The following is a 12,834-nucleotide window of genomic DNA, read 5'->3' as shown; positions in this document are numbered from 1 at the left end:
TTGGTGGGATTAACTAGTGTTTCACTGTGTTGTATTGGTGGGATTAACTAGTGTTTTACTGTGTTGTATTGGTGAGATTAACTAGTGTTTCACTGTGTTGTATTGGTGGGATTAACTAGTGTTTCACTGTGTTGTATTGGTGAGATTAACTAGTGTTTCACTGTGTTGTATTGGTGGGATTAACTAGTGTTTCACTGTGTTGTATTGGTGAGATTAACTAGTGTTTCACTGTGTTGTATTGGTGAGATTAACTAGTGTTTCACTGTGTTGTATTGGTGGGATTAACTAGTGTTTCACTGTGTTGTATTGGTGAGATTAACTAGTGTTTCACTGTGTTGTATTGGTGAGATTAACTAGTGTTTCACTGTGTTGTATTGGAGAGATTAACTAGTGTTTCACTGTGTTGTATTGGTGGGATTAACTAGTGTTTCACTGTGTTGTATTGGTGGGATTAACTAGTGTTTCACTGTGTTGTATTGGTGAGATTAACTAGTGTTTCACTGTATTGTATTAGTGAGATTAACTAGTGTTTCACTGTGTTGTATTGGTGGGATTAACTAGTGTTTCACTGTGTTGTATTGGTGGGATTAACTAGTGTTTCACTGTGTTGTATTGGTGGGATTAACTAGTGTTTCACTGTGTTGTATTGGTGAGATTAACTAGTGTTTCACTGTGTTGTATTGGTGGGATTAACTAGTGTTTCACTGTGTTGTATTGGTGGGATTAACTAGTGTTTCACTGTGTTGTATTGGTGAGATTAACTAGTGTTTCACTGTATTGTATTAGTGAGATTAACTAGTGTTTCACTGTGTTGTATTGGTGGGATTAACTAGTGTTTCACTGTGTTGTATTGGTGGGATTAACTAGTGTTTCACTGTGTTGTATTGGTGGGATTAACTAGTGTTTCACTGTGTTGTATTGGTGAGATTAACTAGTGTTTCACTGTGTTGTATTGGTGAGATTAACTAGTGTTTCTTTGTGTTGTATTGGTGGGATTAACTAGTGTTTCACTGTGTTGTATTGGTGGGATTAACTAGTGTTTCACTGTGTTGTATTGGTGGGATTAACTAGTGTTTCACTGTGTTGTATTGGTGAGATTAACTAGTGTTTCACTGTGTTGTATTGGTGGGATTAACTAGTGTTTCACTGTGTTGTATTGGTGAGATTAACTAGTGTTTCACTGTGTTGTATTGGTGAGATTAACTAGTGTTTCACTGTGTTGTATTGGTGGGATTAACTAGTATTGCACTGTGTTGTATTGGTGGGATTAACTAGTGTTTCACTGTGTTGTATTGGTGAGATTAACTAGTGTTTCTTTGTGTTGTATTGGTGGGATTAACTAGTGTTTCACTGTGTTGTATTGGTGGGATTAACTAGTGTTTCACTGTGTTGTATTGGTGGGATTAACTAGTGTTTCACTGTGTTGTATTGGTGAGATTAACTAGTGTTTCACTGTGTTGTATTGGTGGGATTAACTAATGTTTCACTGTGTTGTATTGGTGAGATTAACTAGTGTTTCACTGTGTTGTATTGGTGAGATTAACTAGTGTTTCACTGTGTTGTATTGGTGGGATTAACTAGTATTGCACTGTGTTGTATTGGTGGGATTAACTAGTGTTTCACTGTGTTGTATTGGTGAGATTAACTAGTGTTTCACTGTGTTGTATTGGTGAGATTAACTAGTGTTTCACTGTGTTGTATTGGTGAGATTAACTAGTGTTTCTTTGTGTTGTATTGGTGGGATTAACTAGTGTTTCACTGTGTTGTATTGGTGGGATTAACTAGTGTTTCACTGTGTTGTATTGGTGGGATTAACTAGTGTTTCACTGTGTTGTATTGGTGAGATTAACTAGTGTTTCACTGTGTTGTATTGGTGGGATTAACTAGTGTTTCACTGTGTTGTATTGGTGAGATTAACTAGTGTTTCACTGTGTTGTATTGGTGAGATTAACTAGTGTTTCACTGTGTTGTATTGGTGGGATTAACTAGTGTTTCACTGTGTTGTATTGGTGGGATTAACTAGTGTTTCACTGTGTTGTATTGGTGGGATTAACTAGTGTTTCACTGTGTTGTATTAAGTAGTGACTAAGGTTGTGTTGTGTTAGTGATGTTGTTTGTGAAGGTTGTAGTCGTGACGTTGTGTGAAAGTTGTGAGGTGGTTGTAGTCTTGACGTTGTGTAAAGGTTGTGTGAAGGTTGTAGTAATTACGCTGTTGTGTTTCAGAGGAAGCGTCTGGAGGAGTCTCCGCCCCATGTCACCAGCGTTCCGAACCTCAGCGCCTATGAGAGGAGCCTCCTACTCCCCCACGACACCCCCTCCCCCTCCCTCCCCCAACATCCCTCCCCCTCCTCAACTCTGTCCTACGCCTCCTCCTCTCTCCCTCGTTCCTCCCCCTCCCTCCCCCGTACTCCCAGGTCTCCCAGTATGGAACCCAGTGGTCGCGGCCTTCCCTCTCGTACCCTCACCCCCCTCCCCCTGCTCCCACCACCCCCTCCCCCTCTGTCCATCCCCCCTCCCCGAGCCTCGACACGGGATTCGCCACGCCACCTCACCCTCGCAGGAGCTCCGCCCACACCTGCACAACCAGTCAACCAGGTAACAGATACTGTATCTATGGAAACAACACAGACAATAGCACTGTCTGTGTTCCTTCACAAATGTCCCGAAGCCCAATGTCCTTCTCCGTCTGTCTGTAAAAACATCACCCCATAGTCGTCTGTCTCCTTCTGTCTGTCTGTCTGTCTGTCTGTCTGTCTGTCTGTCTGTCTGTCTACGTACTCCTGAGTGGCGCAGTGGTCTAAGGCACTGCATCGCAGTGCTAACTGTGCCACTAGAGACTGGTTCGAATCCAGGCTCTGTCGCAGCCGGCCGCGACCGGGAGACTCATGGGCGGCGCACAATTGGCCCAGCGTCGTCCAGGGTAGTGGAGGGAATGGCCGGCAGGGATGTAGCTCAGTTGATAGAGCATGGCGTTTGCAACGCCAGGGTTGTGGGTTCGTTTCCCACGGGGGGCCAGTATATATGAAAAAAAATATGTATGTATTCACTAACTGTAAGTCGCTCTGGATAAGAGCGTCTGCTAAATGACTAAAATGTAAATGTAAATGTACTTCTCTGTCTGTCTGACTCCCAGTATATCTGTCTGTCTGTCTGTCTGTCTGTCTGTTTCTCTGTCTATCTGTCTGTCTGTTTGTCTCCCAGTAAATCTGTGTCTGTCGGTCCCCCAGCAGTCTAAAATGTGTTTCCTGTGTTCTCCAGGAGCCCATATTTGGAGCAGAGGGGGAGTGGCCAGGGGGCAGAGGGGCGGGACCCTCAGAAGCAGGAGTGGTACACCAAGTACTTCTCCTTCTGAACACACACACACACACACACACACACACACACACACATTTCCCAAGCTTACACACAAACACGCTATTGCCTCATTTACACAGTATCGCCTCAAACACACACACACACACACCAGCAAGACCAACCCGCCTACATCACCTCAAATCAACCAAGAAGTGCTTCCCACACACTCTCTCAGCTCACAGCCTCTGATGATCAGCAACACTCACAGCAGATCACTACACACCTGCACTACACACATCAGGTTTAAACACACACACACACACACACACAGCAGATTTCTACACACCTGCACTACACACTCATCAGCTTTAAACACACACACACACACACACACAGCAGATCTCTACACACCTGCACTACACACTCATCAGCTTTAAACACACACACACACACACACACACACACAGCTGATCTCTACACACCTGCACTACACACATCAGGTTTAAACACACACACACACACACAGCTGACCTCTACACATCAGCTACAAATACAAAACACCTGACAGACCAAAACTATGCTTGTTCAATGCAAATGTATGTATTATAATCAGTAATATGGAATAAAGTATTTTCTTTATATTTAATCTTCCTGTGTATATAGTTTGTTGTTCTAGCAGCTTCAGATACTGGCAGGGAGCTGTTTCAGGAACCAGGATGAATGAGTCAGAACAACAACAGTTACCTGGCTAGCAGCTTCAGATACTGGCAGGGAGCTGTTTCAGGAACCAGGATGAATGAGTCAGAACAACAACAGTTACCTGGCTAGCAGCTTCAGATACTGGCAGGGAGCTGGTCCAGGAACCAGGATGAATGAGTCAGAACAACAGTTACCTGGCTAGCAGCTTCAGATACTGGCAGGGAGCTGTTTCAGGAACCAGGATGAATGAGTCAGAACAACAACAGTTACCTGGCTAGCAGCTTCAGATACTGGCAGGGAGCTGGTCCAGGAACCAGGATGAATGAGTCAGAACAACAGTTACCTGGCTAGCAGCTTCAGATACTGGCAGGGAGCTGTTTCAGGAACCAGGATGAATGAGTCAGAACAACAGTTACCTGGCTAGCAGCTTCAGATACTGGCAGGGAGCTGTTTCAGGAACCAGGATGAATGAGTCAGAACAACAGTTACCTGGCTAGCAGCTTCAGATACTGGCAGGGAGCTGTTTCAGGAACCAGGATGAATGAGTCAGAACAACAGTTACCTGGCTAGCAGCTTCAGATACTGGCAGGGAGCTGTTTCAGGAACCAGGATGAATGAGTCAGAACAACAACAGTTACCTGGCTAGCAGCTTCAGATACTGGCAGGGAGCTGGTCCAGGAACCAGGATGAATGAGTCAGAACAACAACAGTTACCTGGCTAGCAGCTTCAGATACTGGCAGGGAGCTGTTTCAGGAACCAGGATGAATGAGTCAGAACAACAACAGTTACCTGGCTAGCAGCTTCAGATACTGGCAGGGAGCTGGTCCAGGAACCAGGATGAATGAGTCAGAACAACAGTTACCTGGCTAGCAGCTTCAGATACTGGCAGGGAGCTGTTTCAGGAACCAGGATGAATGAGTCAGAACAACAGTTACCTGGCTAGCAGCTTCAGATACTGGCAGGGAGCTGTTTCAGGAACCAGGATGAATGAGTCAGAACAACAGTTACCTGGCTAGCAGCTTCAGATACTGGCAGGGAGCTGTTTCAGGAACCAGGATGAATGAGTCAGAACAACAGTTACCTGGCTAGCAGCTTCAGATACTGGCAGGGAGCTGTTTCAGGAACCAGGATGAATGAGTCAGAACAACAGTTACCTGGCTAGCAGCTTCAGATACTGGCAGGCAGCTGTTTCAGGAACCAGGGTGAATGAGTCAGAACAACAACAGTTACCTGGCTAGCAGCTTCAGATACTGGCAGGGAGCTGTTTCAGGAACCAGGATGAATGAGTCAGAACAACAGTTACCTGGCTAGCAGCTTCAGATACTGGCAGGGAGCTGTTTCAGGAACCAGGATGAATGAGTCAGAACAACAACAGTTACCTGGCTAGCAGCTTCAGATACTGGCAGGGAGCTGTTTCAGGAACCAGGATGAATGAGTCAGAACAACAGTTACCTGGCTAGCAGCTTCAGATACTGGCAGGCAGCTGTTTCAGGAACCAGGATGAATGAGTCAGAACAACAACAGTTACCTGGCTAGCAGCTTCAGATACTGGCAGGGAGCTGGTCCAGGAACCAGGATGAATGAGTCAGAACAACAACAGTTACCTGGCTAGCAGCTTCAGATACTGGCAGGGAGCTGGTCCAGGAACCAGGATGAATGAGTCAGAACAACAGTTACCTGGCTAGCAGCTTCAGATACTGGCAGGGAGCTGTTTCAGGAACCAGGATGAATGAGTCAGAACAACAACAGTTACCTGGCTAGCAGCTTCAGATACTGGCAGGGAGCTGTTTCAGGAACCAGGATGAATGAGTCAGAACAACAACAGTTACCTGGCTAGCAGCTTCAGATACTGGCAGGGAGCTGTTTCAGGAACCAGGATGAATGAGTCAGAACAACAACAGTTACCTGGCTAGCAGCTTCAGATACTGGCAGGGAGCTGTTTCAGGAACCAGGATGAATGAGTCAGAACAACAACAGTTACCTGGCTAGCAGCTTCAGATACTGGCAGGGAGCTGTTTCAGGAACCAGGATGAATGAGTCAGAACAACAACAGTTACCTGGCTAGCAGCTTCAGATACTGGCAGGGAGCTGGTCCAGGAACCAGGATGAATGAGTCAGAACAACAACAGTTACCTGGCTAGCAGCTTCAGATACTGGCAGGGAGCTGTTTCAGGAACCAGGATGAATGAGTCAGAACAACAGTTACCTGGCTAGCAGCTTCAGATACTGGCAGGGAGCTGTTTCAGGAACCAGGATGAATGAGTCAGAACAACAGTTACCTGGCTAGCAGCTTCAGATACTGGCAGGGAGCTGTTTCAGGAACCAGGATGAATGAGTCAGAACAACAACAGTTACCTGGCTAGCAGCTTCAGATACTGGCAGGGAGCTGTTTCAGGAACCAGGATGAATGAGTCAGAACAACAGTTACCTGGCTAGCAGCTTCAGATACTGGCAGGGAGCTGTTTCAGGAACCAGGATGAATGAGTCAGAACAACAGTTACCTGGCTAGCAGCTTCAGATACTGGCAGGGAGCTGTTTCAGAACCAGGATGAATGAGTCAGAACAACAACAGTTACCTGGCTAGCAGCTTCAGATACTGGCAGGGAGCTGTTTCAGGAACCAGGATGAATGAGTTAGCCGGGTAAACGGCACAGAAATTCTGAATTAACTTCACCTTTTCCAGAAATATAGACTTGAAATTGGCATGGTATAATTGACTCGACAAACATCCCATGTTCAAGTTTAGTTTTCGAAAAATAAATCAGAAAATCAAGAGATATTTGACTGCTTATCAAAGTTAGCTGGCTAACTTAAAATTCATTCCGTTTTAACAATGAAACAGAGAATCATAATATCGGTCATTGATTGGTTATGACGCACCAGTCTGCGTAGAGACCAATCAATGACCGATATTCTGATTCTGTTTTTGGCCTGGACAAGACTGACACATTTTTACTACAGCAATGTCTATTAATTGCCCAAACGCACAACCACTTTCCCACAAATAACTGACTGAGTTATGAACGGATGAAAACATGAACATTAGTATATCTATGTCACAAAATGGATTTGTTTTTGTCATATTCTTCCTGAGGGTATACATGAACAGATTTTAATACGATTTAAATGGTACTAAAACAGTGTCAGATGCTTTCTAGACCAGGGTTTCCCAAACTCGGTCCTGGGGCCCCCACTTGGGTGCACATTTTGGTTTTTGCCCTAGCACTACACAGCTGATTCAAATAACCAACTCATCATCAAGCTTTGATCATTTGAATCAGCTGTGTAGTGCTAGGGCATGGTGGCTAGGAAAAACTCCCTAGAAAGGCAGGAATGTGCTCTCACTACTGGTGTCCCCCAAGTCTCGGTTCTAGATCCTCCTCTCCTCTTCTCTCTGCACACCAAGTCACTGGGCTCCATCATATCCTCACATGGTCTCTCCTATCATTGCTATGAGGATGACACTCAACTACTTTTCTCCTCCCCCCCCCCTTCTGACACCCATGTGGCGACACGCATCTCTGCGTGCCTGGCAGACTCAGCTTGGATGTCGGCCCACCACCTCAAGCTCAACCTCGACAAGACAGAGCTGCTCTTCCTCCCGGGAAGGGCCTGCCCGCTCCAAGACCTCTCCATCACGGTTGGTGACTCCATGGGTGTCCCCCTCTCCCAGAGTGCAAAGAACCTTGGCGTGGGCTCCCAAGGCTTGTGCCATCAAACCCATGCAACTTATCCAGAACGCTGCAGCCCGTCTGGTGTTCAACCTTCCCAAGTTCTCTCATGTCACCCCGCCTCCTCCGCGCACTCTACTGGCTTCCAGTCGAAACTCGCATCATCTTCAAGACCCTGGAGCAGCAAGGGGGAACCTTACCTTCAGGCTCCAACCCTACACCCCCAACCTGAGCACTCCGTTCCGTACCTTACCTTCAGGCTCCAACCCTACACCCCCAACCTGAGCACTCCGTTCCGTACCTTCAGGCTCCAACCCTACACCCCCAACCTGAGCACTCCGTTCCGTACCTTACCTTCAGGCTCCAACCCTACACCCCCAACCTGAGCACTCCGTTCCGTACCTTACCTTCAGGCTCCAACCCTACACCCCCAACCTGAGCACTCCGTTCCGCCACCTCTGGTCTCTTGGCCCTCCCTGGAGCAGCAAGGGGGAACCTTACCTTCAGGCTCCAACCCTACACCCCCAACCTGAGCACTCCGTTCCGCCACCTCTGGCTCCAACCCTACACCCCCAACCTGAGCACTCCGTTCCGCCACCTCTGGTCTCCTGGCCCTCCCGCTCAGCCCAATGAAAGCTATTTTCTGTCCTTGCAGCCCAATGGTGGAACAAGCTTCCCCCTTAAGTTAGGACAGCGGAGTCCTTGCCCATCTTTTCGAAAACGTCTGAAACCCTACCTCTTTGACGAGTATCTTAAATAACTCACAGTGCCTCCGACGCCCCCTCCCCCCCTCTTTTCCCACTAGCACTGACTTTGCTGATAAATGCTTTGTTGAGGGAGAATGTACTTGATACGATTGTGATGTGTTGTTGTCTCACTCAGCTATCTTAAGATGAATGCACTAATTGTAAGTCGCTCTGGACTGGCTAAATGACTCAAATGTAAATGTAAAATGAAGAAGCCTAGAGAGGAACCAGGCTCTGAGGGGTGGCCAGTCCTCTACTGGTTGTACTGGGTAGAGAGGAACCAGGCTCTGAGGGGTGACCAGTCCTCTACTGGCTGTACTGGGTAGAGAGGAACCAGGCTCTGAGGGGTGGCCAGTCCTCTACTGGCTGTACTGGGTAGACCAGAGGAACCAGGCTCTGAGGGGTGGCCAGTCCTCTTCTGGCTGTACTGGGTAGAGAAGAACCAGGCTCTGAGGGGTGGCCAGTCCTCTACTGGCCGTACTGGGTAGAGAGGAACCAGGCTCTGAGGGGTGGCCAGTCCCTTCTGGCTGTGCCGGGTGGAGATTATAGGAGTACATGTCCATTAAGGCCAGATAGTTCTTCAATATGTTGAAACGTTCATAGATGACCAGCAGGGTCAAATAATAATCACAGTGGCTATAGAGGGTGCAACAGGTCAGCACCTTTTCATAGCCGAGCATTCAGAGGTCGAGACAGCAGGTGCGGCAGAGAGAGAGAGAGGGAGAGAGAGAGGGTCAAAACTGCAGGTCCGGGATAGGGTAGCACGTCTGATGAACAGGTCAGGATTCCATAGCCGCAGAAAGAACAGCAGAAACTGGATCAGCAGCATGACAGGGAGAGCCAGGAGTCGTCAGGTGGACTGGGGACAGCCAGGAGTCGTCAGGTGGACTGGAGACAGTCAGGAGTCGTCAGGTGGACTGGAGACAGCCAGGAGTCGTCAGGTGGACTGGAGGCAGCCAGGAGTCGTCAGGTGGACTGGAGGCAGCCAGGAGTCGTCAGGTGGACTGGGGACAGCCAGGAGTCGTCAGGTGGACTGGAGGCAGCCAGGAGTCATCAGGTGGACTGGGGACAGCCAGGAGTCGTCAGGTGGACTGGGGACAGCCAGGAGTCGTCAGGTGGACTGGGGACAGCCAGGAGTCGTAAGGCCAGGTAGTCCTGAGGCATGGTCCTATGGCTCAGGTCCTCCGAGAGGGGAGAGAGAGAGAGATTGGGGAATTAGAGGGAGCATATCTAAGATCACTCAGGACAGCAGATAAGCTGGGGGGACACTGTGGCCCCGTCCAACGATACCCCGGACAGGGCCAACCAGGCAGGATATAACCCCACCCACTTTGCCAAAGCACAGCCCCCCCACACCAGCAGAGGGATATCAACAGACCACCAACCTACTACCCTGAGACAAGGCTGAGTATAGCCCACGAAGAACTCCCCCACCACACGAGCCGATGGAGGCGCAAGACCGGACAGGAAGTTAGCGTCAGTGAGTCAACCCACACAAGTCGAGTAAAGCGAAAAAAGCCTGGCAAGACATGATACACTCCTATTAGGGACGGCATGGGAGAGCACTAGTAAAGACTAGACCGAGTCAAGACTGAGACCGGGAGGGGGGACAAGGGGTCCGAGACAAGACTGAGACCGGGAGGGGGACAAGGGGTTTCGAGACAAGACTGAGACCGGGAGGGGGACAAGGGGTTCGAGACAAGACTGAGACCGGAAAGGGGACAAGGGGTCCGAGACAAGACTGAGACCGGGAAGGGGACAAGGGGTTCGAGACAAGACTGAGACCGGGAAGGGGACAAGGGGTTCCGAGACAAGACTGAGACCGGGAAGGGGACAAGGGGTTCGAGACAAGACTGAGACCGGAAATGGGACAAGGGGTTCCGAGACAAGACTGAGACCGGGAAGGGGACAAGGGGTTCGAGACAAGACTGAGACCGGGAAGGGGACAAGGGGTTCCGAGACAAGACTGAGACCGGGAAGGGGACAAGGGGTTCGAGACAAGACTGAGACCGGGAGGGGGAGGGGGACAAGACTGAGACCGGGAGAGGGACAAGGGGTTCGAGACAAGACTGAGACCGGGAGGAGGACAAGGGGAGAGACAAGACTGAGACCGGGAAGGGGACAAGGGGTTCCGAGACAAGACTGAGACTGGGAGCGGGACAAGGGGTTCCGAGACAAGACTGAGACCGGGAGGGGGACAAGGACAAGACTGAGACCGGGAGAGGGACAAGGGGTTCGAGACAAGACTGAGACCGGGAGGAGGACAAGGGGAGAGACCAGACTGAGACCGGGAAGGGGACAAGGGGTTCCGAGACAAGACTGAGACCGGGAGCGGGACAAGGGGTTCCGAGACAAGACTGAGACCGGGAGGAGGACAAGGGGTTGGAGACAAGACTGAGACCGGGAGGGGGACAAGGGGTTCGAGACAAGACTGAGACCGAAAGGGGACAAGGGGTCCGAGACAAGACTGAGACCGGGAAGGGGACAAGGGGTTCGAGACAAGACTGAGACCGGAAATGGGACAAGGGGTTCCGAGACAAGACTGAGACCGGGAAGGGGACAAGGGGTTCGAGACAAGACTGAGACCGGGAAGGGGACAAGGGGTTCGAGACAAGACTGAGACCGGAAATGGGACAAGGGGTTCCGAGACAAGACTGAGACCGGGAAGGGGACAAGGGGTTCGAGACAAGACTGAGACCGGGAGGGGGACAAGGGGTCCGAGACAAGACTGAGACCGGGAGGGGGACAAGGGGTTCGAGACAAGACTGAGACCGGGAGGGGAGGGGGACAAGGGGTCCGAGACAAGACTGAGACCGGGAGGGGGACAAGGGGTTGGAGACAAGACTGAGACCGGGAGAGGGACAAGGGGTTCGAGACAAGACTGAGACTGGGAAGGGGACAAGGGGTTCCGAGACAAGACTGAGACCGGGAAGGGGACAAGGGGTTCGAGACAAGACTGAGACCGGGAGGGGGAGGGGGACAAGACTGAGACCGGGAGAGGGACAAGGGGTTCGAGACAAGACTGAGACCGGGAGGAGGACAAGGGGAGAGACAAGACTGAGACCGGGAAGGGGACAAGGGGTTCCGAGACAAGACTGAGACCGGGAGCGGGACAAGGGGTTCCGAGACAAGACTGAGACCGGGAGGGGGACAAGGACAAGACTGAGACCGGGGAGAGGGACAAGGGGTTCGAGACAAGACTGAGACCGGGGAGGAGGACAAGGGGAGAGACAAGACTGAGACCGGGAAGGGGACAAGGGGTTCCGAGACAAGACTGAGACCGGGAGCGGGACAAGGGGTTCCGAGACAAGACTGAGACCGGGAGGAGGACAAGGGGTTGGAGACAAGACTGAGACTGGGAGGGGGAGGGGGACAAGACTGAGACCGGGAGGAGGACAAGGGGAGAGACAAGACTGAGACCGGGAAGGGGACAAGGGGTTGGAGACAAGACTGAGACCGGGAGGGGGAGGGGGACAAGACTGAGACCGGGAGGAGGACAAGGGGAGAGACAAGACTGAGACCGGGAAGGGGACAAGGGGTTCCGAGACAAGACTGAGACCGGGAGGGGGACAAGGGGTTCGAGACAAGACTGAGACCGGGAGGGGGACAAGGACAAGACTGAGACCGGGAGAGGGACAAGGGGTTCGAGACAAGACTGAGACCGGGAAGGGGACAAGGACAAGACTGAGACCGGGAGAGGGACAAGGGGTTCGAGACAAGACTGAGACCGGGAAGGGGACAAGGACAAGACTGAGAACGGGAGGGGGACAAGGGGTTCGAGACAAGACTGAGACCGGGAGGAGGACAAGGGGTTCCGAGACAAGACTGAGACCGGGAGAGGGACAAGGGGTCCGAGACAAGACTGAGACCATGAGGGGGACAAGGGGTTGGAGACAAGACTGAGACCGGGAGGGGGACAAGGGGTTGGAGACAAGACTGAGACCGGGAGGGGGACAAGGACAAGACTGAGACCGGGAGGGGGACAAGGACAAGACTGAGACCGGGAGGGGGACAAGGGGTTGGAGACAAGACTGAGACCGGGAGGGGGGACAAGGGGTTGGAGACAAGACTGAGACCGGGAGGGGGGACAAGGGGTTGGAGACAAGACTGAGACCGGGAGGGGGACAAGGGGTTCCGAGACAAGACTGAGACCGGGAGGGGACAAGGGGTCCGAGACAAGACTGAGACCATGAGGGGGACAAGGGGTTGGAGACAAGACTGAGACCGGGAGGGGGACAAGGGGTTCCGAGACAAGACTGAGACCGGGAGGGGGACAAGGGGTCCGAGACAAGACTGAGACCATGAGGGGGACAAGGGGTTGGAGACAAGACTGAGACCGGGAGGGGGACAAGGGGTTCCGAGACAAGACTGAGACCGGGAGGGGGACAAGGGGTACGAGACAAGACTGAGACCATGAGGGGGA

General features: G+C 50.9%; 1 protein-coding gene and 1 long non-coding RNA gene across 2 annotated transcripts in view; both read left to right on the top strand.

Annotated features, from left to right (window-relative positions):
- The window catches only part of LOC121562754 (protein FAM184B), a gene marked incomplete at its 3' end in the record, with an annotated part of 42,957 nt that extends 40,488 nt beyond the window's left edge, over positions 1-2,469 (top strand). Inside the window, exon 19 of the mRNA XM_045213917.1 lies at positions 2,224-2,469. Within this exon, the coding sequence (XP_045069852.1) occupies positions 2,224-2,469 (246 nt within the window). The remainder of the gene's footprint in view (positions 1-2,223) is intronic.
- Positions 2,470-2,498: 29 nt separating this feature from the next.
- LOC121565562 lies at positions 2,499-3,940 on the top strand. Its single transcript, XR_006000619.2, has 2 exons — positions 2,499-2,595; positions 3,259-3,940. It is a non-coding gene; the product is annotated as an uncharacterized LOC121565562 (long non-coding RNA).
- Positions 3,941-12,834: the final 8,894 nt, after the last annotated feature.

Source organism: Coregonus clupeaformis, unplaced genomic scaffold (assembly GCF_020615455.1).
Source record: "Coregonus clupeaformis isolate EN_2021a unplaced genomic scaffold, ASM2061545v1 scaf0170, whole genome shotgun sequence".
NCBI lineage: Eukaryota > Metazoa > Chordata > Actinopteri > Salmoniformes > Salmonidae > Coregonus > Coregonus clupeaformis.
This window is presented reverse-complemented; position numbering and strand designations above follow the sequence as displayed.